Raw genomic sequence first — 27,270 nt, 5'->3', positions numbered from 1 at the left:
CTGGATTCATTACTTTAGCTATGTACACAAATGGTTAATGAGCACATGAAAAGATGGAAATCAAAAGCACAATGAGGTATCAGTTCACACCACCTAGGATGACTATAAAAAAAAGACAGAGATTGGAACTGATATCTCGTTGTGGTTTTGATTTGCAGTTTCCTAATGACTAATGACGTTGAACATCTTTTCATGTGCTCATTAGCCATTTGTGTATCTTTTTTGGAGAAATGCCTATTAAAGCGTTTGCCCATTTTTAAATTGGGTTGTTTGTCTTTTTGTTCTGCTGTAGGAGTTCTTTATATACTTTGGATTCTAGACTCCTATCACATATATGATTTGCAAATATTTTCTCCTGTTCTGTAACTGTTTCCTCACTTTTTTGATGGTATCCTTTGAAGCACAAAAGTTTTTCGTTTTGATGAAGTCTTATTTATTTTTTTCCTTGGTTGCTTGTACTTTTGGTGTTATTTCTAAGAAAGCACTGTCTAATCCAGTCATGAAGATTTACTCCTTTCCTTCTAAGAATCTTATAGTTTTAGCTCTTACATTTCAGTCTTTGATTCATTTTCAGTTAATGTTTTTACTTGGTAGGAGGTAGGAGTCCAACTCCATTCTTCTGCATGTGGAGATCCAGTTGTTCTGGTAACATGTGTTGAAAAGACAATTCATTCCCTCATGACTGGCCTTGACATTCTTGTCAAAAATCAGCTGCCCACAAATATATGGTACGGTGGTTTGGAGCGATGTGCCCCAGATAAACAACTTCTTAAACTTAATCCATTCCTGTGAGTGTGAACTCATTGTAAATTGGACCTTTTGATGAGGTTACTCCAGTTAAGGTGTGGCCCAATTTGATCAGGCTGGGTCTTAATCCTATTACTGGAGTCCTTTATAAGCTGCAATTCAGACAGACAAAGAGAAGGCCACGGAGGGAGCAGCCAGAAGCTGAACATCAGTGGAACCAGAAGAGAAGGGAGAGGCCAGGAAAGGCTGCCAGGTGCACTGCCAGAGAAGCTATGGATCAAGGATTGCCAGCAGCTAGCTCCAGAATAACACAGGTTTTGGGCGAAGGATTGCCTTGATGCCTCCTTAATTTTGGATTTTTCCTTGTCTCAAAACCCTGAATCAGTAAGTCCCTATTGCTTAAGCCAATCCATTGCATGGCATTTTCTTGAGCAGCCAAGGAAACTAAAACATATGGGTTTATTTCTGGTCTCTCAGTTCTATTCTCATAGATCAATAAGTTTATCCTTATGTCAGCACCACAAGGCTACTGGAACACAGCTCTACAGTTTAGGTACTTTCCTCCAGCCACTCCAATACACCATAAATTAAAAAGGGGCTATCTATATAATGCATAAGAATAACCTCCAGAATAACCTCTCGACTCTGAAATTTCTCAGCTACTGACACTTTATTTTGTCTCTACCCTCTTTTGGTCAAGAAGGTTTCTCAGTTCCTTGGTGCCAAGTCCAATCTCATCCAGGATTTCTGTCTCACATTGCCAGGGAGGTTTACACCCCTGGGAGTCAGGTCTCACATAGAGGGGGAGGGCAGTGAGTTCACTTGCCATGTCAGCTTAGAGAGAGAGGCCACATCTGAGCAACAAAAGAGGTTCTCTGGGGGGTGACTCTCAGGCCAAATTTTATGTAGGCTTAGCCTATCTTTTGCAGGAATAAGTTTCATAGGGGTGACTGAGGGCTCAGCCTATTGATTTGGCTGTCCTCATTGCTTGCTAGAATATCAGAAATTCTCGAAATGAGGAAGTTGAATATTGTCCCCTTTCTCCCCATTCCCTCAAGGGGGTTTTGCAAAAACTTCTTTATTCACTGTCCAATTCTCTCTGGGATTTATCAGGCATCACACTAACCTGGACAAACCAACAAAATCTCACGCCCTATTCAAGATTCTCTGTACTTATGATGTTCAACTAAACTGACCATACAAGTTAAAGTAGGAAATGCACTACCCAAAATATAAATTTTGCACCCAATAAATATCTCTCTTTGTAGTCTCACATAGAAGTTGACGCTTTAAAGCATGGATGATATCATCCTTTATTCAGTCTTCTGAGATATCTTAGTCCTATCCAGATCAGCTTCATTCATGTCTCTACTCAATGTATGATCACTTTTTCAACTTCTTAAACAGTTCCTGTATGGGATAGTGCTGACTTTTATAGCTTTAGAGCTCTAACTCTGAGTCTCAGGTGTCACATAAATACCCAAAGTTTCTGGCAAAGACCATGCTATATACAAACAGATCAGTATCTCAAATTTAGAATGAATAGTTACACCTCCTGAATATATGTGACTGCTATAAGAGCTTATAATCTAGGACCCTTTATAATAAGCCCCAATCTGATAACCCAGGTTCTCGACTTTAGTTCACCAAATTTTTATATTATAGTTAGCCCATATGATTGAGGCATGATAATATTTGTCTTTTTGTCCTGACATTTCCTTCAATATACAGCTCTTAAGGTTTGTTGTAGTTGCTAGCTGCCAGAATGCAATATACCAGAAACAGAATGGCTTTTAAAGAGGAGAATTTAATAAGTTGCTAGTTTACAGTTTTAAGGCGAGAAAATGTCCCAATTAAAACAAGTCTATAGAAATGTCCAGTCTGAGGCATCCAGGGTTCAAGAAGGCCGATGACATTTAATGTTTCTCTCTCAGCTGGAAGGGCACATGGTGAACATGGTGGCATCTGCTAGCTTTCTCTCCAGGCCTCTTGTTTCGGTGGACTCGCTGCTTCATGGTTCTGTGGCGTTCTGAGGCTTTCTCCAAAATGCTTCTTTTTTTAAAGTATTCCAGTAAACTAATCAAAACCCAGTAGAATGGGTGGAGAAAGTCTCCATCTAATCAAGCTTAACACCCACAACTGATTGAGTCACATCTCCGTGGAGATAACCTAATCAAGTTCCAACCTAGAGTCCTGGATAGGGATTAGAAGAACCTGTTGCTCCCACAAAATTGATTAGGATTAAAACATGGGTTTTCTAGGGTACATAAATCCTTTCAAACCAGAACAAGGTTCATTCATCTCGTTGCATGTATCATAACTTTATTTCTTCCTGTGGCCACTCAGTGGTCCATTGTATGTATACACAATAGTTCCCCCTTTCCTTCCTCAGTCCTTGTACCCTTAGGCCACCTCCATTCGTTGTGGATCACGAACACTGCTGCCAGAAACACCAGTGTGCAAATGTCCATTCATGTCCTCACACTCAGTTCTTCCAGGTATACACTGAACAACCGGGTTTCAGGTTCATATGGCAACCCTACCCCTAACCTCCTGTGGAACCACACATTGCCCTCCAAGGGTCTAGACCTCTCATTTCCCTACTGACAGTGAATAGGTACATCTCTCTCTCCACATTCTCTCTAGCATTTATTTCTCTCTGCTCATTTTTAAACAGTCTTATTCACACATCATACAATCCAGCCTAATTGTATAGACATGGCTTTGCTACCATACTGTATCTGAAGACATTTCCTTTTCTTCCACACTGAATCCATACCCCTTTCCCAATCCCCCCCACCTGCTGACATTCAGTTTTGGTATAATGCCTTTGTTATATTCAATGGAAGCAGTTACTGATGACACTAGACCCTAGCCAGCTGGGATTTTAATACATATTACATTGAATCTGTATATCAATTTGGGGGACACTACTATCTTAATAGTCTTAAATTTTCTAATCCACAAACACAGGAGGTCTTTCCATTTAATTAGGACTTCTTCAATTTCTTTCAATGATGTTTTGTAGCATTCAGTGCCTGAGTCTTGTACTTCTTTTATTTACTCTTCTAAGTATTTTATTCTTTTTAATATTATTGTGTATGGAATTGTTGTCTTAATTTCATTTTCAGATTGTTCATTGACAGTGTATAGAAATACAACTGATTTTTGTATATTGATCTTATATCCTGTTACTATTAGCTCTAAAAGTTTTTTGGTGGATTCCTTAATTGTAGCAAACCATTTTGATTGGATCTGTTTTGATTTTTAAATTCACTTCCAAGTTTCAACCTGGTATTTAGAGATAAGAATGAAACTGATCAGGTGAGGATTAAGGTAATTCAGAACACAGGGGTAAAGAAGACATTTTCTATATATTAGAACTGCACCTACTCTTTGAGACCAAAGGTGGAAAGATTTTTAAATTTTCTGTAGCATACAATCTAACTCAATCTGTCTAGATAGCTCATTTGAACAACTGAAACACAGGAAGCCTAGAATAAGACTGAAAGCTTCAATCCTGTATAGCTAATTGTAGTACCTGGATATCTCTTAGAATATATTAAGCAGATAATCAAAAAGTATTGGCAAAATCCTTTGAGGGATGGGAGAAAAAATATGGAACTATTAAACTTTACCATCAGGGAATCCCCTGATACTGTGTCAAATATTAGGGCCACCCAAATCAATCTTGAGGCTTGCTCTTGTGAAGATTTATATAGGTAGCAGAGAAGCTCAGCCTTCCTATATTTATGCCTAAGAGTTACTTCTGGAAGACCTCCTTTGTTGCTCAGATGTGAGCAACAAAAGCCCAACTCTCTAAGTAAAATCATCGCCCTCCCCCCTACAGGGGACATGACATCCAGGAGTGAAAGTCTCCCTGGTGGCATGGGAGATGACTCCCAGGGATGAGTCCAGTCCTGGCATTGTGGGATCAACAATTCTATCCTGACCAAAAGGGGGAAAAGAAGTGTAACTAATACAGTATCAGTGGATGAAAGAGTTCAAATAGTCAAGAGGCTACTCTGGAGGCCACTCTTATGCAAACTTCAGTTAGACATTGTTACCTATCATAACTTGCCAAACCCCAACTAAAACCATTTCAGCCAATCCTAAAGAACATCTAGGGCAATTTATAAGATTCTACAAAGGTTCCATGCACTAGGGTAACTTTCCAGAAACCTACAACCTCCAGATCAGTTCCTGGACCAGATAAGTCTGAAATGGAGAGGGGCGAGCCTCTCCAGAATATCAGCTAATTTCATCTCCCTATCCCATATTACTGACAGCCCCTTACAACATGAAAAAGTTAGAATGGCCGTAGCCCAAATACTCCCAAAGAGAGGGACAGAAAGATCAAATGTGACGGTGGAGTTATACAGTGAAGATAGAGTTTAACAAACAAATATGATTGCTGAATCATGTTGTTGTTTCTTTTAGTTTCCTGTATCTTACAGCAGATAGAAGTAAAAACCTAAAATTGTAGAACTGTAACCCATACCAAACTTGGAACTCCGTTCTACAATTAAATATGCTGTGCTTTGAAATTTATTGCTTTTTTGTATACATGTTGTTTTTCACAAAAAAGAAAAAAGTCAATTGTGATGATAAAAAAATATTTATTCCTTTTAGCCGCCTATATTCTGGAGCAGCTGGAAGGAAAAATCTGGGATGATGGTATGGTAGCCCATGACAAACTGTGAGATCTGTGCTGTAACTACTTGAAGAGTGCTTTGAAAACTATTGCTTTTTTTTTTCCTTTGCTTTGAATATATGTTATATTACACAATAAAAAAAGCTTTAAAATTTCATTCCAAAGTCTCATGATTTCTGCTTTCATATGAATTACTTAGAAGTGTGTTCTTAAATGCAAATGTATGGGGCATCAAATTGGTCATTTTTTTTTATTGATGACAATTACATTGTGGTCAAAATGTGGTCTATTTGATATTTAGTTACTGAGATTAGGTCTCTGATCTAGTATATGATTAATATATGTAAATATTCTATGTTGACTTAAAAAAGAAAGGAAATGACTATCCTAAGAGGTAGGAGAGTGATTATTTTCAGTGTGGGAGAGGGACTTTTTATTGAGAAGAGACATGTATGTGACTTCTGGGAGCTGCCATTGCTTCATAAGTTATGAAGCTGTTTATTTATGGTTCATGCATTTTCCTTCATGAGGTTTATATTTTGTGAATTCTTTAATGTGGGAAGTAGGGTTCACATTTTCTATATTCTTACAAATCTTTCATCTGCCTGATTTATTGGTTACAGAGAGCACTGCCTGATATTTTGGTTATAGAAAGCAGTGTATAAATGTCTCCCACTTATCCTGTGACTTGTCAAATTTTTCTCATAATTATGTCAACTTTTGTTTTGATATCTTGAGGTTATGCTACTGACTGCAAACAAGTTCAGAATTGTTATAACTTCTTAGTAAGTGATTACTCTTATTACGCGGTAAGTATTTTTCCCCAATAATGCTTTTATCTTATACCTATATTGTCTGATATTAGTATACTGCACCAATTTTGAATTTTTAAAAAAATTAATGTATAATTTACATACAGTAAACTTAATCCTTTTTAGTTTACAGTTCTGCAAGTTTTGACAATTCTTATATACAAATGTTAGTATACCGTCGTGCATTGTGTAACAAACACCACCACAATCAAAATACAGCACAGTTCCAAAAACTCTGAAACTTCCTCCATGCCCTTTTTAGTCAATCCCATCCCACTACCTTCCTACTACCTCAGGGTCCAAGGAACTACTAATCTGTTTTCTACACCTCAAGTTTTACCTTTGAAAGAAAGTCACATAAATATGTAGCTCTTAGGTCTGCCTTCTTTTACTTAGCATAATGCACTTGACAACTGTCCATATTGTTGCTTTTTTTAATGGCAGAACAGTATTGTATTTTGTGGATGGAATGCAGATGATCCATTTCTCTGCTGAGGGAAATCTGGGTTGTGTACAGTTTTTGGTGATTACGAATAAAGACGTCACTATAAGCTACATGTACAGATTTTGTGTCAACATGGGTTTTTATTTCATCTGGAGAAATACCTAGGAGTGGGATTGGTAAATGTGTATCTAATTATAGGAAACGGACAAGGGTGGGCCATGGGGGCTCAGCAGACAGAGTTCTTGCCTGCCATGTCGGAGACCCGGGTTTGATTCCTGGTGCCTGCCCATGTAAAAAAAAAAAAAGAAACTGACAAACACTTTCAAAGTGGCCATACCCATTCTGCATTACTGGAAGCAATGTATGAGAATTCCAGTTGCTCCACAACCTGATCAGCACTTGCTGAATTTGTTAAATGTTAGCTGTTCTAATAAGTATGTAGTGTTGTCTTATTGTTGTTTTAATTTGCATTTATATAATAACTAATGAGTTTGGGTACTGTTGTATGTGCTTATTTTCCATCCATATGTCTTCTTTGGTGAAATGTCTGTTCAAAATTTTGCCTTTCTTTTTTTTTTTAGTTGTCTTTGTTGAGTTTTGAGAGTTCTTTATATAGTCTGGATATTAGTCCTTTATTTCTCATTCTGTGGCTTATGTTTTCATTCTCTCAACAGTATTTTACAAATATCAGAAATTTTTAATTTTGATGAAGTTCAATTTACCAATTTTCTAACTTGAGCATGCTTTTGCTATTGCATATATATTTTCCACTTAGTGAATAGCACCCTTGTTATAACCTTAGGTGGGTGGGTAGATTTCAATTTAATTTCAATTCAACCTTTCTCATATGGATGGAAATACCAGGGATGAGATTTTAGGCAGAGATCGCAGTCCCAACACCCACTTCGTATAGTCTATATTCTGACAAGACCTTATTTTAGCAGGTCTACAGCTGTTAGTAACCGCAGCTCCTACTTCCCAGTACAGACAAAATGTCAGTTCACATAGCTCTCATTCTGATTTTAAATTCTAGCTTCATTTGTGGAACTGGCACCTCAGGATTTCCCTTTCTTTCTTGCACTTTTAGCTATCCATTGAAAAAGAATGAAGGTTCCATTTCATCCGGCATTTCTAAGTGAATGCAACAGGAAATTTTTCAGTTTATGTAGTCCGCTGCAGTGCCAGAACAGGATACCTGCCATTAACTTCTTCATTTCTGCCTCTAGTCCTGTATTCTACTTGCTCTATGTATGTGGTGCAGTGTATGTGTGTGTGTGTGTGTGTGTGTGTGTGTGTGTATGTGTGTATTATTACATAACTGCCAAGATTATGGGATCTGGAGTCAGACTGCCTGAGTTCAAATCTCTTTACTGGTCATGTAATCTTGGAAAAGTTACTCAATTCTTTTCTTCCTCAATTTATTCAACTGTAAAATGGAAATAATTCTATTTTATAGTTATTGTGACTGTTTAACAAAGCAATTAAAACACTTAGAATGTTTTAGTAATCTCCCAATAAATACAGCAATCACTATTAATATTAGAACTTAATAAGTATCTCCTCATCTTATAAGGTTTTTCAGTGATTTCCTAAGAATAACTAAAGAAGAAGCATGCATTGAAACCTAAAAGAAAGAATGCTGGCCTGGGATGAGTTATGGTAAGTCTTGCTTTCTCCCAGTGTGCCTCTCAATTAGAAATCGCAAACATAAAGCATCCTTGTCACCAAAGCCACATGTGAGGCCCATTCCAATAGTCAAACCAGGCTTCCTTTTGTTTCAAACACATGTCTCCAGGTGGCCTTATTATTCAGAGTTTCATTTAATGTATTTCCTCTCCTACAATACCATTTGCCCTCTGTTGACATTGTCCATTCATCACTTTCTATTGGTACTTGTTCTACTAGGATGGAGCATGGTATTGTCCTCTGTTATTGCCCAGCCAGTGCAGTTTCTTGCCCATCGAAGGAGCTGTAGGGGCTCTCCTGAGCGGTGTGCACCCTCTGTATTTCTAGGAAAAATCTGACAGTTCTTCTGATCTGGCCAGTGATCACAAGACACTGTAGAAGAGCCCACAATTCTAGCATTTGGATGCTAAGTCTGGAAGGTTAGCTTCTTCATCCCTTCACACATTCACTGACATAAGAATAATCCAACCCTGGAGATGTAACCCAATCAAGATTGGTTGTTAAACTGGATTGGGGGAAATGTGTCTCCATCCATTTAGTTGGGTCTTGATTAGTTTCTGGAGTCCTATAAAAAAGGGAACATTTTGGAGAATGAAAGAGATTTGGAGAGAGCAGAGAATACTGCAGCACCACGAAGCAGAGTCTATGAGCCAGCGACCTTTGGAGATGAAGAAGGAAAACGCCTCTCGGGGAACTTCATGAAACAGGAATCCAGGAGAGAAAGCTAGCAGATGACACCGTGTTCGCCATGTGCCCTCCCAGGTGAGAGAGAAGCCCTGACCATGTTCACTGTGTGCCTTCTCACTTGAGAGAGAAACCCTGAACTTCATCAGCCTTCTTGAATCAAGGTATCCTTCCCTGGATGCCTGTGATTGGACAGTTCTATAGACTTGTTTAATTGGGACATTTTCTCAGCCTTAGAACTGTACACTAGCAACTTATTAAATTTCTCTTTGTAAAAGCCAAAAAAAAAAAAAAAAAAGAATAATCCAAGACTGGTGTGAATCGTCTCAGATACTCTCCTTATCTTTGGAACTATACTTAGCTTTTCCCTAGAAAAGCAGGGATACTGAAGTTCTTTCCTGATGAAGATCTGCTACCCTTCCTATCACTCCCAAACAAATATTGTGTTCTTGATTATCCACTATGTGTTTGCAAGATACCTTAACCACGCCATCTCCTCCTAATTTATTCTTAAATACTGACAGAAATAATTAACAGACAAGTGTTTCACTTCTGCTAATCTCGGGGAGCCTGAGTTCTAGATGACTGTACAACAATTCCTACCCTAGAAGCCAGACTCCATTTCTCCTAAGTATGGTCCTTACCTAGCAGATGAACTGACCTGTGACCATCACTCACTGCAACCACGATTTGCAGATTCTATCTCCCTACAAAACAAATCTGATAGCTCATCTGTTTTGCTACTCTTGATTTAAGTAGCCCACAGTTACATGCAATTTTTGTAAGGCATGTTTGAGATTCTGAATTTTTTATTAAAATATCAGCAACAATCAAAAGTATAGCAATTGTTATTTATTAAGAACTTCTTATGTGGTAGGTAATTTGTCACAAGTACTATTTAATTTAATCCATCTAAGGAAATAGGTAATCCCATTTGCAGATTAGGAAAGTAATAAATGCACATAAATGTAAAATCAAAACTTGAGCCCAGACCAGTATAATTCCAAGCCCTACCTTGTAATACCTGGTTATCTTCTGAAGGCATATTAGCTACTAGACACTATCGCAGACACATAACAATGACCTTATGAAGTAGGTATAATTAACCCCTTTCAAGCAAATGAGAAAATTAAGGTAGAGGCCTCTGACGTTATTCCATTTCAGCTAATCATGTAACAGGTCCTTTAGAATCCTACTGACTTCTATTCTTCACTGGTTTCCATCCTAAGGAAGTTTTATAGACTCAATGCTTTAGATTAGTTTCACTCCAATGCTTTCTTGATAATGATGTTGTATTTGAGATTTATTACAGAGCATGGTTCATAAGGAACAATAAGGTCCTTGCTTTTACAGACTGATTTAAGCGAGTGGATTTTTTTTTTTTTTTGTAATAAAGCCAGCTATGTGCAAACATAAAAGGGAGAAAACAGACTATTCATTTTTTTTCTAGGACGTGAATATTTACCTCACATTTAAACAACTCTATTCTCTTCTCCGGGAGTTGGCAACTGTTCACTAAAACAGTAGTTCTCAAAGTGTGGTCAGTGGAGCAGCAGCACCAGCACCACCTGGGAACTTGTTGAGTGCAAATTCTCAGGCTCTATCCCAGAATTACTCAGTCAGAAACTTGGGTGGAGTTTCTGATTCAGTAGGTCTAGGATGAGGCCTGATAATTTGCATTTCTAACAAGTCTCCAGATGATGCTGGTTCAGACAACACTTTGGGAACCACCAGCTTGAAGGAAGAAACAAATTTCATGTAAGGCGATTGGAGAAGAGGAATTGTAATAAAGTAAAAGATGATAATGGCCTTGACTAGGGCAGTGGCAGTAAAAATCTAAAAAAAGTATTATTACCAGAGAACGACATTACCATTGACATAAACAAAAAAGTCCATAATAGAAGCAAGATTGGGAGAGAAAACAAAAGACGATTATAATCAGAATTGAGGATTTTAAGATCTTTGAACAGTGTTATTGTGATTTCTGATTCCTCAGATCTATTTAAAAATAAAGTTGTTCTGGGGCGGGCAACGGTGGCTCAGTGGCAGAGTTCTCATCTGCCGTGCAGGAGACCCAGGTTTGATGCCCGGTGCCTGCCCATGCAATAAATAAAAAAATAAATAAATAAATAAATAAAGTTGTTCTAGTAAAAACAGTTACATAGATGAATTTATTACCAAGAAAAAACTGGATTAAACTTCAACTTTCTAGGATTTGCTTTTCTCCAATGAGATGCAGTATCAATATATGCTGCTGTAATATAGTTAGATTTGAGCTAGTAAACTGAACATTGGATAAGGCTTCAAAATCCATTTGGTCTTCTGCATCAGTTACATTAAAGATACAGAAAACTCACAAAGAGATAATGCAGTGATGGGAATAGTAACAAGAGTAGAAATTTGGATTTTGCTAGGCTCAATCCAGAGAGCAGATCATTTCCTTGGGGATAATTAGTTGACTTGAATATGACATTACATGACTGATACCCTGATGGCTTTAGACTAGATCAAGATTCATAACATAAGTAAACTGAATAGGACTTAAAGATATTTTAAAGAAAATATTAGTCAAAGATCAAATTTGTTCTTAAGATCTTTGTTGATAGTCTATGGCTTAAGAAGTTATATATTCTTCGTAATAATCTTTCCCCTTTCCTGCCTTAACCTGTTGTGATCAATGCAGTAAACTCAAGAAGAGAAGGATGCCACGTTCTGTTTTCCTAAAAAGGGGCTTCCTAAGTAGTGTCTGACGGTGATAGGTGACGAAGAAGAGAAGGTGCAGGTGGTGGGGGTCCATGACACTTCAGGGAAACCAGACATTCTGAAAGGCAGTAAGCCTTTAATAAAAGGGCAAGATAAGAGAAAGAAAAGAGCTAGACAGCCAAGATGCAACAGGCATGGGCAATGGGTATAGTCTATCTACAATGCAATGACACTGCTGAAACACTCTGCCTATGTACTTGCACAATATTTTGGTTATGTTGACTTTTTCCATCAGTAATTGTCTACAAGAATTTCCAAATTGTGCACTTATTGACCAAAAGTAGAAAGATGGCCAGTATAAAAACAAACTTATGTTTTATACATGCTACAATGCATTCATGATTTGGATGAAGAGATATATACTGGTTTGCCTGAGGAAACCTGGAGTAAAGTGGCTGGGATGTTTATCATTTTATAACATAAATATACCTTTTACCTGCTCTGTCATTTCCTGAACACTTTATCAAATGCTATTTTGTTCAGGTACTGCTTCAAAACAACTATTGCCAGAATTGGAATTGGCACTGGAAAAAAAGAGACTATTTGCAAAAGAGAGAGAGAAATCTTAGCATTACACAAAACATTGTGATTGCTCCCAAGTTATTTAAAATTCCACATCCTAATGATTCCAATGCATTTTTTCTGCCAGATTCTTTAAAATTGCCTGGAAATTATGAAGTAGCCTTTTTACAGAAAACTCTGTTTTCTCAATGTCATGATTAGATGTTAGTAATTTACTGGTATATATATGTTTATATGAATGTCTGAATCACTATCTTCAAATAATTAGCTATATTTCACCAACTATAAAATCACCTCCTAAATGATGAACTATAGCATAATTCCAAAATCATTAGTATTGCTTGGCAACTTTTTCTGATATTATTGATTTAAACCTTCCCCCAATGATGTTTCTAAAATCTTCAGATTTCTTTTTAAATTCCTGAGCACTAAGCGGATTAACTTACAACATTTGTCTTTGAGATATTACTGCTTCTTCAAGCGCTTGAACATTATACTTCATCCTCATTAAATTCCAAGATCGAAATTCTGTATTTCTGATTTCTCATTCTTATAGTCACTGCTTATGTACTATCTTCAGTTTTTTTTTTTTTTACATGGGCAGGCACTGGGTATCAAACCCGTGACTCCAGCATGGCAGATGAGAAGTCTGCCACTGAGCCCCGTCATACTGCCCTATCTTCAGTTTTTAAGGTAAATGAAATTAGTCATATGTTGGCAGGAACATTTTTTGAGAGGAGGTATATTTAAATAAAAGAGTACCTGTTTTTTTTTTCCAAATAAAAAATTCAATATTGAACTTCAAATTCAATAACGTATTGTTTAGGACACATGAGCATAAGTTGTACTGCACATCATGAGAGGCTTGTTTTAAAAAACTTTAAAAAAGTAATATATTTATTTTCGGGGCGGGGGTATTATAAATATAGTTTGTCACATTCAATAGAAAGTTTTCCTGTCTGCACAAGTTTCATCCCATTTTCGAAGGTTTTCTTGCTTGATCTTCAAGCACAGCCCTCACATAGGGTTAGAGAAAAGGCAAGCAAGTTTTAGGAGGATACTTTTACAGCTTAATAACAGGGATATTAAGAAAGACCAAGTGAAGAAAAACAAAATCCTTCTTGTAGAACCCAGAGCAATACAAAGCACAACTGGTTCACAGACTGAGAACATTGCTTTTTATAAGTTTTTTCTCTACTGGGAACAGTTTTCCGAGTCTCCCTTTCTCTGCCCTCCATACCGTGAGTCCTAATCAGGTTCCTTCCTGTTCTCTCTCACTCTCTACGGGCTTGTGAAAAGGAAAAAAGTTGCCAGGAAAAGAATATCGGTACATTTCACGGGGGGTGGTGGGTGGGTTCTATTTTCATTAAGTTTTCCCTTTCTCTAGGTTGCTCCCGATTGTCCCTATACATTCAGAGGACCACTAGGCTCCCTCTAGACCCTTTCTAGAATCTATTTCTTGAAAACTAGGAACTCGATGTCTACAGATAAACAGACCTACACGGAATTTCGCACTTCATTCCAGGATGTCTGTCGACCCTCTAAAGCTCATCTTTGGATCCCGAGTTAAAACAAACAAACAACAACAACAACAAAAACATCTCGCTAAAGCTAAAAGGCAAAGGACTCTCTACCGTCTTCCAAGGGCTAAAAACCTCCGTAACTTCCTAAGGAAGGTCACTTCATCCGAGTTTCTGAAGCGACCACTTGGAGCTCGGACCTTGACCGCGCGCGGAGTAGGTGGATCCCGGGTGCCCAATGCTTTAATCGAAGGAAAAGTTAACTTTCAGCTCCATGCATTTCATCACACCCCGTCCTGTGGGCGTCGGACTTGAACTGGGTCATTAACTCAAAATCTGAAACCAGGCAGGACAGGTGTGTAAAGGACGCCCCTGTGCACCGCGGGTCCCCGCACACAAACCCAACCTGAAGGACTGGAGTCCCGGGGCTCTCCCAGGTATGTTCACTTCTAATTTAAGCACAACGTCCGATGCCAGTCTCCTCCCGGAACGCGAGGACACCCCAAACTCACTCCACACGGGGTCCAACTCTGATGTCGCCCCTAACCCTCAAGATCTACGCAGAAGTAAGGCAGGAAAATCCTTCTTCATCCCCTGGGCGCGTGGGGCGTCCTTACCTTGGGGTTTGTCAGGAGCTGGTGCTCGTTGCTGTGCAGCAGCGCCCTGGAGTTGGACTCGGAGTTGTTCACGTAGACCTGGACACAGGGGTACAGAGAGGTGCCCCTGCAGTCGGCGCCACAGGTGAAGGTGCACTCGAACACCTCGCCGATCTGCTGCACCGACAGCACCGTGCAGTTAGCCGCCGTGGCTTGCAAATCCTGCAGCGCGGGACTAAGCCAGCAGAACCCGAAGATGAAGAGCGACACGACGCCGGAGATGATGAGAAACAAGCCGAGCCGGATGCTCTTGTCCTCGGCTTCCGTGTACTCGTAAGCCACCCGGAGCTTCGCCATCGCCCCCCACTCCCAGCGGCTGGCGCACTCCCCCCGCCCCCTCCCGCCCCCGGCGTGGAACCCGACTGCCTCGGGCGGGAGGAGCCGCCGCCGCCGTCGCGCGGCAGCAGGGGAGTGGGCGGCGAAGGGGAGAGCACGAGAACAAAGGGGCCGAGGCCGGCGACGCCCCCGGCGGCGGCTGCCGCTTCCCCCAATCCTCCCGCCCGCTGCCGCCCGAGCCCCGGCGCTTCCCGATGCAGCCGCCGCTTCAGTGTCTCCGGCACCCCAGGGCGCAAGGCGCGCACCGGCGGCTCCAGCCTCCAGCGCCCCCTGCCAGCCTCCTCCTCCGCGCTCTCTCCGCCTCCCCCACCCCGCCTCCTCTCGCCGGGTGTCTCCCAGTCTCCATTGCCTGCCTGCCGTCTTCCGCCCACTCGGCGGGCAGCTTCCCTGAGGGGAGGAGATGCTGGCCTGGGGCTCGTCCCTGGGCTCCCCCGCGCTGGAAGTGCCTCCCCACCCCCACCCCAGCCCCTCCAGGCACCACCCCGGTGCCTGCCCCACCCTGCTCGCGGGCGTCTTCTCCGTGCGAACGGACGGGCGAGCATTGGAGTGAGGGTGGGAGGTGGGGTAGCGCTTTGCCCTCAGGATCCTCGTTCAATCCTCCGGGAAGGACATCCGCGATGCAAGCCTAGGATCAATATAGCTTAGCGGGAATGAAAAATAAATAAATAAATAAGTAGTAAATTCAGGAGGGGTTAGTAAAAGTGGAGCGGCGGAAATCTTTAACTCCAAGCCGTGATTGGTCCCCGAGGAGGGAGCGTGAGCCAGCGGCCAAGCAGCGGCCGCTTTTGGGAAGCAGGGAGTATAGGACAACAGAGGCATTGCCGGGGCCGTGCGGACTGCACAGGGAACTCCCCGGCGTGTAGCGCGCGCTGGGTCGCCTTGGGGAGACTCCTGCTGCAAGTTCCCACGCTGCGAGCAGGCGCGCGACTGGTCGGGAGGCGTGACCCCGCCGCGCCCACGCCGCCGATGAGCAGCGAGCGGGTAACGGTCCGGCCGCAGTATCTCGGGTCCGCCTAACTGCCTCAGCAACGGCCAGCGTCCCCCGTTTCGGGTCAGACGCGGAGGGGGCAAGCAAGATTGAAGTGAAACAGGCTGAGACAGATCGACTTTGCCGTGGATCCAACGCGCGTGGGGGCGGGAGCCTGCAACTGGAAAGATCGGGGGAACTTGCTGCCTAGGTCCTGATTGAACCTCGCGGCAACTTAGGTCTTCAGCTTCCATATGCCCCAGGCTGGGGCTTGATTCAGTAGGGATCGAAGGAAACAGGAGAGGCTTGCAGCCCTGGAATGAGACCCCTCTTCTCCCACCCGGGACGTCCCCTAGCTTCGGGGCGCCCTAGAACAGAACTGTTTTTGTTCTGTTTCCCTCCTTAGGAGCCTTACCAGCCCTGGTCCGTCCCGGGATTTGTAGATGGGCTATCCAGGAGCGCTGTGCAAGGCGACAGCGGCGGGCAGACCCACTTTTGGCCAGGTACAGTTTCTAGAGCTGTTTTTTGCCCTATTGTTTCTTCCTGTTGCTCTCTCAACTTCCACCCCTTCCGTCCATACCTTCAGCCCCTATTCGTGACCTGCCTTTTAAAAGTTAAGATTATCTTTTTCTATATCACATTCCTGTAGATGAACTATTTCGACCTACAGTTTGAAGAATAAAATCGTCAGAATGGTCACTTCTTTGCAAGATTTTTCTTAGATTTCAAATTCCAAATGAATATACTCTCAATTAAGTTATGTTCTTGATGAATGAGAAAATACCGAATCATCTTGAACCTCAAATGTTACGTAACTAATATTGAGTACCTTTCAACTGATATTTTACTTTGAAGTACCGCGTTCCCTTACGTGATAGGTAGCATCATTTCCAAGGAACGGGCAAATGAAGCTTAATTATAGAAAGACCCTATTTTTGAATAAATTAATACCTTCCAAGTTTTGAGAATTTCCTTCTTTCTTTACCTAGGAATTACATTATTTTCTTCCTTTTCTGTTTGCATTAAGACATTTGGTAGTGATTACATTACCTGAAAAGTGAGTTAATAGTTGAAAACAGCTTAGCCTGAGATCACAAATCTTGCAAGGAATCTTTTTCCTGTTGTGAGTTATAGCAGTCTTCCAAAAGGATTAAGCCGGGCATAAGGTCTCTTTTACTCTGAGGAAGGGTCGATCAACTAAGGACATACAGTTATTCTACCTCAGTATACTGAAGGATTGAACTTCGAGGCCATAATTCTTATTTATGTGGATAAAACCGGAACGGGTTTTTATGAATAATTTAATGAATAAGGTTCACTTTTCAATGATTCCGGAGCATGGAGAGTTCTATGAATGAACCCTTTCCAGCAAAAATTGAAACAAAATCGTCTTTTAAGTCTAGGGAACAAATATCAGAAAATTGTGTATCTTAATTGACTCTAAATCTTAAGGGCTTTTAAATCTATTTTTCTAATCCTGCATTTATTCCTTCCTTAAAATTATTTTAAAAGTATTTGAAGGCACTGTTATTCTTTAACAGGCATTTACTTTCCTCCTTTTATTTCCTGTTTTTTAATTACCTTGTCTTCTCTGAACTTTTTTTATGTTCGTTTTTTTAATCAAACATATCAAAACATGTCAAAAAAGTTCACAAATTAAATTAGTTTCTACTTTTATACTTAATGGAACATTGGAAATGTCTGTTAGTAATTTAGTTGTGGTGGAGCTGTCTTATAAAATTCTCAAGGAAGATTGGATATGGCAATCTCTGTTTCCGACAATGGTCACTGTTGACTCAAGTTTTATAGAAAGAACCCAAGCACCTTAGAAATGATAAGCTCTGAAGTCTGAGGAGGACAAAGGAAGAACACATGCACACAAAAGACAGTCCTTTCTTTGCAGTGTTCCACCAACAAACATTAAGATTAAAATGTTATACTTAGAACCAGACTGCCTTATTGCATGCGCATCACTGTCTGCAGCAATGTTTTCAGGAGAATCATGGCCAAGCTTCGATTTAGTTCCTGTTCAAAAACAGAAAACCTATCCAAAAAGGGACCATTAAAACCAATGTCTTATATATTTTGTTCTCATGATCGGTATTTTTCAAGTAGTCCTTTGATGTTAAAGTTGCAATATACAATTTCATATGTATATATATGAAAAAAAAATATATATATATATATTTTTACATGGGCATGCTCCAGGAATCGAACCCAGGTCTCCGGCACAGCAACTGAGACCTCTGCCACTGAGCCACCGTTGCCCACCGCATGTATATATACTTTTATCAAGAGATTCTAAAATGAACTCTCATAAGGAGGATTTGGAATAAATACCCTTGGAACAGAAGGGTATTTAGAGCAGGTTGGGAAAATGTTTATAAATTATTATATAAATTGGCATGTGGAGAAGTTTTCAATCACAGAAACTTCTACTACACATTTGAATAGCTAAAATATATAGGTAAGGAAATTAATATTGTATCATCACCTTTTCTCTTTAAAATTTATATTCTGGGTGGGTTTTAGACCTTTGCATCTAGAATAGATAAGAATAAACACTCAGCAGATATAGTTGCAGCTTTTGTCACTGTCAGAAAATCACAGTATTTATTTGGTCTTGAATCTAAAATGTTTAGCTGTACTAAAAATCATTCTCATCTTGCCAATATCAAGAAATTGGCTTTCTTGACATGTTCCATTGTGAATGCTAAATGTGTTAAGCCTCAGAATTTTTTTTTTTTATGTCCTTTTTTTTTCTTTTTTGCATGGTCAGTCACCGGGAATCGAACCCGGGTCTCCAGTATGGCAGGTGAGAACTCTGCCAATAAGCCATTGCACCACCCTAGTCTCAGAATTTAAAATTTGAAATAAATTTCCTAAATGGCCACTATTTTTTTCTAATTTTAATTTTTTCCTGTCCATGAACTTTACCTATCATTTTGAACATATAACTGAAAATTTACCATTACTTACTATTTCTAAATATTTATTATCATAGCATATTATAACTGAAAGGGACTTTTAAAACACCCAGTTCAACATTAACCAGTTAGAGCTCCTAAAGACTTACCATTGTTCTTGAAATAGTAAATTATTATTAAAGGTATTTAAAAATTAAGGTCAAATTTATGTCTGTCTACAGCCTTTATGTTTGCGGTTTAGGAAAGCAAAAAAAAAAAAAAAAAAAAGGCCAGATAGTAACTTCACACTAGTAAATTTATAATGCCATGCTGTCTAGAATTCCTAAATCCTCACCGTCAGTCTTCCATTTAATTAAAGTGAATTTCTATGGGAGATCTATATATACACACATATGAATGAAAATGGGAATCAGCTTTGAAATTAGAAAGGAAGGAACCAAGAGATTTTGGTCCAACCTTTAGAAGTAGTTTGATGTAAGGCAAATAATTGATGTTCTGAATTGTTTCTTCCTCCATAGGTGGAGGTTGGACTAGAAGATAAACACTCTAATTCCAAGGTGGTTTTGTTCTTACTGTTTTAACTTGGATATTGCTAACCACCAGCACCCAGTGAAGCTCAAAGATCATTAAAAAAATTCCAAAATATGGAGGTCTCCTAGTATAATGGCTAACAGTAAGTGTCTTTCAAGAAATGACCTACATCTGTTGAGCACCTAATATAAACTAAGTTATTTAGAAAAGTCCTAATTTAATTTTCCCATAAAATGAATAGGAATCTGAAGTTTTGAGAGATTAATTTTTACAAAGCTACACAAACATTAAATGATAGGGCCAGATTACAAAGTCTGTTTTTTCCTCTATACTATGCCACCTCTAGGAAATTTCCATATTTAGCAAAAAGAAGTATAGACAATGCAGAAATTATTATAAAAGAAGTTAAGATGGATTTATATGCATATATTCAAATATAGTTAAGCTTGAGCAGAATTCACTGTGGAACCCATGAACAGGAACAGAGGGTAGATGAATAACCTAATAATTTATCCTGGTCCTCCCCCCCCCCCCCCCCGTTTAATTTTACTCTGAATCACATTTGGGTTGAGAAGAGCTCTTTGCCAGATGCATAACAAATACATGTAGTGTAGTTTTATGTGGGAGAGCAAGCTTTAGGGTAGTATTTAGGTTTCAAAGAGGCTCATTTTGCAAATCAAGTTAGAGTCAAAGTAGAAGGGAACATAGAGAATAACTAGATGTTAGTAAGTCATTACATAATTTTATTCTAGAAAGAAAGCCTATCCCCCTCTAAATGCAGAAATCACCTAATATTTGAGTAATTTTTCTTGCCTTTCTTCGGACCCTTCCAGTGATGAGAAATTAACTTAATTCAAAACAATTGGATTTGAGGCCTCTTAAAATTTTTGTGAGGTGCTACTTCCTTAATGTAAATTGAAACCTGCCTTGCCATAATCTTGCGGTTACTTTGTGTAATGCTTCTTATTCTGCCCTTTGGTACTGTGTAAGATAAAGATTATCTGCGTTACAAATGATGCCAATCAGACAGCTGTCATGTTCTCTCTAGGCCTTTACTTCTTAGGCTAATCTTCAGGTTCTTCAGTATTCTCTTTTGATCTGATTTAGAAAATTAAGGACTTACTTTTACTCCAAAATGCTAAGAATAAAAGATAATTTAAAGTTAGAAAGGATATTTAAGAGTTAGGTATAAAACAGCCTTCCTGCTTTAAAATTCTCTAAAATGAAAGTCTGTACCTTTCTTTCCCATGCTATCCAACCGAAAACCATTACAAGAATGATAGATTTTGTTATTCATTAACCAACAGCATCACTGCTAATATAGAGAGAAGCAGGGAAAAATGATTCATTTTAACTTTTGAGGATTTGGATTAAAACAGAGATGTGCATATCAGCTAATTTCATATTCAAATAACTGAAAAAACTATATAAAAACTAGATAAGGGAAATCTGGAAATATATTTAGCAGAGTAAAAACTGCCGAGTATACTTGCATTTTTAAAACTGAGATATAATTTTCATACAGTAGCTTAAGAGCATATTTGTTTTAATTAAGTAGCTTAAGGGCAAATTTTAAGATTATTAACCATTTCAAGATCAAATATTCATCAGATAAGTCGGGCTTTCTCTTAAGAAGGGAAATACTTAGCTCAAACTTTCTTAAGACAGCCCATTTTTTTTGCGGAACCGTTACATATGGTAACTAAAACTACCTCTTAAAATAAATGTTCAGTATGTAACAGATTTAAAGACAGCTTCAAATCATTCTGGCTGCCCCACATTTTTATTTTTAAACACAAGATGAAACTATGTCATTCCTGCATTTAAGTTTTTCTCATGGAGCTGTATAATTTTGAAGAATGATCAGTGTTCATTTTAAAATAGCTTTTCATTATGAATATCAAGACCTAATTCTGAAAAAACCCAGCCATTTCTGGACCTAACACCCTTCAAATTGATGCATTTTTTTTCAAACAGTTCAAGGTTCAAATTTTCGTGTGTTATTAACAAAGCTATCTCCAGTATATTCTAGAAAATAGACTGGTAAGAAAAACAGAGTCCAGAAAATAGATTGGTAAGAAAATTATCATCGTTGTAAGTTTAAAAAATAAAATTATGTGAGCAAAATGACACAGGCTACAAACAAATGCCAATCATCAAAATATGTTTCAGGAAATGCTGATAGTGAAAAATTCTGTTTTCCTGAGCTACTACCCTCAATTATTATTGTGTAAAAGAACTACCATTTATGCATACAACTTTATTTTCACCTTCTCTGACAAGTATCAATATTATCTGTGGTATAGACAGACATCTATTAGGTCTTGGAAATGAAAACCAAGATAAACCTCATAACGAAAAGTTAGTTTTGCCAAATAGAAGATAATATGAATCTCAGCTCAAGTATTTTAGCATGTGACAAATGGTGCTGAATCTAATTTTTGTGATCATTACTGTAGCAGAAAACAGTCGATGGCACACTGTTGCAATCTATCACTTCAAGTTAAACACTGACCTCAAAACTTAACCCAAACTGTTTCTTCCCTCTCTGGAACGTAAAACTTAAATAAATGCATTTGGTTAATATATATGATTTATTATTTATTATTCTCTACTAGTAAGTTTCATGTTCCTGGTTCTAAATTTTACAAAAAGCAGGTAAGCTGATTACTGGTGCCTTTTGTAAGTCTTTGTTGATGATTTAAATTTCTTTCCAAAATAAGTAATTTTTAGTAAACTTTATTCATGACTCCTAGAATAGCACCTACCTTAGACTGTCAATGCTTTAAAGAATATGCTTTTTAGCCCTTGATGACATTATATTTCCAACTTCAGATCAAGAAAAAGATATCAACATCTTTAAAAGTTGAAGAAGCCTAAACATCAACAAATCCAACTTTTCACTCAAAAAAAGGCAGTCCTTTCAATTCTGGCAGTCGTTCGGTTTCTGCTTGAACATTTTGTTGATCGCATCCTCATCTTATAAAGAAGCTAGTAGTGTGGGGGACAGCACCTTAATACAGAACCCAAATATGTCTCATTCATCTACCTGCTGATTTGAGACTTACCTTCTTCCTCATTTGTCCTTTCTACATTTAAAAATGGCTTTCATGCCTCCCATTAGCTGATCTGTAGTTCTTTTCTGCTATATTTCATCAATTCTAAGATTCACATTTTTTTTTCCAGACATAACATCTTTGAAATTTGGATGCATTTTATAATTGGTGGCTTGTTGTTTGAGCTACTTTTTCTTCCTTAGTGTTGATACATAAAATAATGGTGTGCTTTATAAATATTGGCAATTAGATTTGTGGCAACATAATAATTATCTCACTTCTCTTCAGTGAACCATGGAAACATTCAAGATCATACAGCTTAGTTCAGTTACCTTACCTTATATAACATTGTCCAGTTTCTCCTTATAACATTGTCCAGTTTCTTCTTAAGCTCTGTGAAGTTGATTCCAACACCTTACAAAGCAATTCACTTCAAAATTTGAAACTAACCACCTGCTACTTTTTAATATTACACTGAAATCTCTCACTGGACCTAGGTCCTAGTTCTGCTTGTCAGTTTCACAGATGAACATGATTTGTTTTTCACTGATAGCTCTTGAATCTGATACCTTAAGACAGACAGGATGATACCTGAAGAGAGAAACCATTTTTCAAAGTTTTTTCTCTAAAACTAAACACTACTACTTCCTTGGGCTTTAAAAATTTTTCCATGACCTTTTAAATTTACAGTCCGTAAAATGAGGATACTAAAACTTACCTTGTAATACTATTCTGAAAGAAGGATATAATAGTATATGTAAAACTTAGTATTATCGCTTGGCAGCTAGAAGGCGTGTCACATCCAACCCCCTTCTACATTCCCCTTCAGAGTCTCTTAAAATACAGCAAACTGGACCTAACATTTCAGATGTGGTCTGACCATCATTTCAAGTACAAAAGGCTTCCTACCTTGTTTCGAGTACTATTACCAAATGTAGTCTAAGATAACAATAGTATTTTTGGCAGCTGAATCACAATTCACATTGATCTTCATGTGAACCACTTTCAAGCCATCATGTTCTACCATCCTTTATTTATTCTTTTCATTTTTGCAACCAAAGTGCAAAACCAAATAATTATTCTAATTCAGTGTATCCTATGTGATTCAACTCAACACACCAAACTACTGGGTTAGATTTAGATCCCTACTTGTTTAATCCTTCTCCCAGATTTGTCATCTACATATGATTGGATCTAATTTATTGGTAATGCCAGCGGCAAGGAGAGTCTTGTGAAATGCCATTAGAACTCACCTTTTAAAAAAGGAAAAAGACACTGACATTAGCTCAGCTTCTCTCATTCTCAAGAGACTGTCTTAAAAGAGCCTAGTTAGTATCTCTAGGCCTTCTTTATTAATTCCATATTCAAAAACATGGTTAAAAGAACATTAAATTCTAGCATACTCTTTGTTTAGCACATGCACATTTAGGTTTTCAGCATCTCTTTTGGCAAAATTGATGCTATTAAGCAGAATAAAATAAGAGTCCTCCTCAGTGGCCACGCTCAGATGCCACATATTTTACAGGTGATAAACACAGGTGAACAAAATGGAAGATCTGTGGTCTGTAAATGAAAGGTGATTCAGAGGAAGGAACAGGTAGAAAGAGTGGAGTGGGGAAAAGTTGCAATTTTTAAAACAATAGAAAACACTTAAAAATTCTTGTATAAATGAAATTACAGCAAGAGCAAATTATTTCAAACCCCAATGTTTTAATTTGTATATTTTATTTTGAAATTGAAGTATCAACTTATACCATTTAATTAACAAGTATTTGTCAAGCACCTATGTCCTAATTTCAGTGGCAAAAAAGAAAAGACCAGTTAAGTGGTTGGCTTTATGTATACTATAAGAATTCAAATAAACTTTCAGTACTTAATTAAACTTTGTTATATCTATGGAAGTTTTGTTTGTGCAATGAAAAAATCCCTGAAAATGAAGCTGCATCATATAAATTATAAAACACCACAAAAGGCACAGGATAAATATCTGCAACTAAAAAGCCTAAAGGACTTCCCTTTGCAGACTGTGTTTCCAGAAAGTCAACTATGGCTTATCTCAAAATTTAATTTAACATTTATGTCATTAGATACATGGAAAAATTAACAATTAAATCTAAAGGAAAAAAGTGAAATTTAATTAGTTTAGGTCAATTTCTGTAACCAAGAAATATAACTGTGTTATAGTAAATATTTTAATATTAAGGATTTCAAATAGAATTTTTAAACTTGGATTTGAAGTCAAGAGCATTGTATCTTAAATTACAAAAAGTTAGTTTACATAAAAGAATTTCCTTAGTTTGATTCTCAGGGTAAAAAGTCATCAGAAAACTGGAAAACTGTGAACTTAAAAATCTCTATACGGCAGTTAAAAAAATGAGAACCAAGACAATAAACATTTGATATGAGCTACCTTACTTCTCTGAGTCGTAATTCAAAATCACTAGATATGACCTATCTTGTTTTTCTGAGTTTAGACAATACCAATCACAACCATGTTCAGCTAAGATTTTAATCTAGATAACCTGTTATGTTTGTACGATAAGAATAAAGATCCCCTGCCACATCTTTTTCTTCTTACCAGTATTATGGTTATCTAGGAAAAGTTACATTTTACAAAGTGAGTTATTATGAAAAATTATAATATTTTTTAAGAAATAGACTTCTAGGATTTTACTTTGGCATATGTTAAATATGATATACAGTGCTCTATGAAGACTTTCTGCATAATAGTCAAAACTGTAATTACCAAGTGCTTTGGTTTAAATTCTGAAAGATAAGAAAAACCTGAAATTTTTGTCAATTTTTTATATCTCAAAATACATAGAAAAAATAAATTTTGAGCTATTTTATATTCCTGATACATAAACACAGCAATGTCATAAACATTTCATTTTCAAACATGATTTGGTAAATGTCAGTGAGCTTTCACTCTACATAGAAAAATAGGTTAAAAATGAAAATTTTAAGAGTCAAAACTCACTGCTTTTTTTTTTGCTATCTCTAGCTCTGCTTTAGTAGCTTCAGTCTTCAGATATTTTTAAAAACATTGTCTATAGATGGAAAAAAAAATCATCAATGTGAAAATCCAGGTCAGCAAATTAAATGTCAATTTTATCCCAGCCCCTTCCTCCCATTTTTTCAGCTTACCTTATTTTGCACATTACTCTTAAAGATAAATTCCAAAGGTCTATCAAATTTCTCCAAAAAATACTATGATTAGGTCCCATGTGTATCCATTTTATTTCTAAAGCTGCCATTGACATAATCCACTTTAAAAATAGTTCTCTGTATTTTAAACTTGATTAATACTAAGAATGTCTAACATTTTAACCTACAAGTAAAATGGTGTATGGTTCCATTCAATTGTCAAAAGCTGAAAAAAGGACTTTATTTAAAATTGTCACCAGTCTGATTTTTGTAAAACTTAAGTTTTGTCTTCTATATTTTATGTTGAATAAATGATTTCACAATTTCAAATCAAAGTCAACACTGCAGTGAGGAGAGCTTTTCTACTTTATTACAAAGAGAAGAAGCCTTTATGTGGTCAGAAAATACAAGATTGATCTTTTTTTCTCTTCCTATGAAACGCTGCTGTTCAAACAGCCAGAGTGAATTGTCTCAGTTCACTTCTTTAAGTCCCATCACATTCACTTGGGTATGGATGTCCTTGGCTGCTGAAAATCTGGCCCTTTAGTGCACAGGGCGACAAAGTCCCCTGACCAGCAGTTCCAGAATGTCCCATTTTCATATATTGCATCCATGCACACCTCCTAAAAATGAGGTACAGCAGGGCAAACATTTTCCAAAATAGATGTCATATATATAATATATACACATTCGTACATACATACCTTTATTCATGTGATGTCCAAAAATTTAAAAAAAATGTACACATTTATTACAAAATCGTAACAAAGACTGGACAGTGTTTTGCTCATTCTGGAAAGATGAAGCTCAGTAATAACACAACCCTGGAAACCATCCAGAGATTGTGGCAATATCTTTCTTCTAAACAGTCAGATATTCTTGCATTAAGTTTGGCGAAACTGCCTTTCAAAAACAAGGGGAAGTAAAATGAAGGAAGCAGACCTTGCTCATCTTTCCAAATGAAATACGAGAAGGATCCTCACATAAAAATGCACAAACATTTGTTATTTTATTACCAATAGTGCTACAATGAACAATGTAAATTTTGTGGTCTAATTTTGTTGAGTCTTTTGTGGGTTTTCTTTTTTACATTTAGAAACTAAATGGTAAACTTCTGTCAGTGTAATCGCTTGTCTTTACAGACCCAAGTCTGTCTGATAGCAAAAAAGAAAATAAATGAAAAAATTCAGACCCTGCTCAAACTAGAGAAAAACAAATTACAAATTTAGTTGTTGGGCAGCACATAATTAGTAAGGCAGGACCTCAAATGGTGACCCTTTGCATAAGCCAATTGCCAGATCCTCAAGGAATTAAAACCAGGGTGCCTGAGCCACATCAGTTCTGCAGTTATGTTGAGTATTGTGCTGAGACAGCCATACCCCAAGAAAAGGGAAGTCTTTTTAGAAGGCTTGCTGAGCAGGGTTGTAGTTGAAGGTGGATGGCAGATGAGGCCGCTCTTCTAATTTGTCATATTCCAGATGGAACTCCTACAAAAGTAAATTCAAGGATTTAGATGATTTCATTGTAACGTTCCCCTCTGATCTGCTTTTTGTCAAAATGCATTTTACTATATGGGCACAAAAAATACCTACATATAAACAAATATAAACATAAATATCACAATTAGTTTTTCCTCTAAGTAAAATGTAGCTTGAAGTAAAACACTATGGTTTCTATCTGATAAGTACAGAAATACAAACTTTCTGTGTAAAAGAGGCTAGTCATGAACATCTATTGTAAAGCATAAATTTTAAATAACTTTTTGCTTAAATAAAATTTTGAATGAGACAGTTACTATGTCTCTAATGAAAAGCACT

At 37.8% G+C, this 27,270-nt stretch overlaps 2 protein-coding genes and 1 long non-coding RNA gene across 12 annotated transcripts in view; 1 reads left to right on the top strand and 2 right to left on the bottom strand.

The window, feature by feature from the left end:
- The window catches only part of KCNMB4 (potassium calcium-activated channel subfamily M regulatory beta subunit 4), a 65,440-nt gene extending 50,627 nt beyond the window's left edge, over positions 1 to 14,813 (bottom strand). The window contains exon 1 of the mRNA XM_077168131.1: positions 14,451 to 14,813. Coding sequence (XP_077024246.1) covers positions 14,451 to 14,786 — 336 coding nt within the window. The 5' untranslated portion in view covers positions 14,787 to 14,813. The remainder of the gene's footprint in view (positions 1 to 14,450) is intronic.
- A 999-nt stretch (positions 14,814 to 15,812) lies between these two features.
- Positions 15,813 to 16,750, top strand: LOC143642701 (uncharacterized). Its single transcript, XR_013155815.1, has 3 exons — positions 15,813 to 16,071; positions 16,199 to 16,295; positions 16,442 to 16,750. It is a non-coding gene; the product is annotated as an uncharacterized LOC143642701 (long non-coding RNA).
- A 9,051-nt stretch (positions 16,751 to 25,801) lies between these two features.
- CNOT2 (CCR4-NOT transcription complex subunit 2) overlaps positions 25,802 to 27,270 on the bottom strand; it is a 118,375-nt gene continuing 116,906 nt past the window's right edge. For all 10 annotated transcript variants that reach the window (XM_077111426.1, XM_077111418.1, XM_077111417.1 and 7 more), the window contains one exon: positions 25,802 to 26,940. In XM_077111426.1, coding sequence (XP_076967541.1) covers positions 26,854 to 26,940 — 87 coding nt within the window. In that variant the 3' untranslated portion in view covers positions 25,802 to 26,853. The remainder of the gene's footprint in view (positions 26,941 to 27,270) is intronic.

The sequence above is a fragment of the Tamandua tetradactyla genome, chromosome 7, assembly GCF_023851605.1.
Source record: "Tamandua tetradactyla isolate mTamTet1 chromosome 7, mTamTet1.pri, whole genome shotgun sequence".
In the NCBI taxonomy this organism is placed as follows: domain Eukaryota; kingdom Metazoa; phylum Chordata; class Mammalia; order Pilosa; family Myrmecophagidae; genus Tamandua; species Tamandua tetradactyla.
Note: the sequence above shows the minus strand (reverse complement) of the source record. Positions and strands in the feature narration are given on the sequence as shown.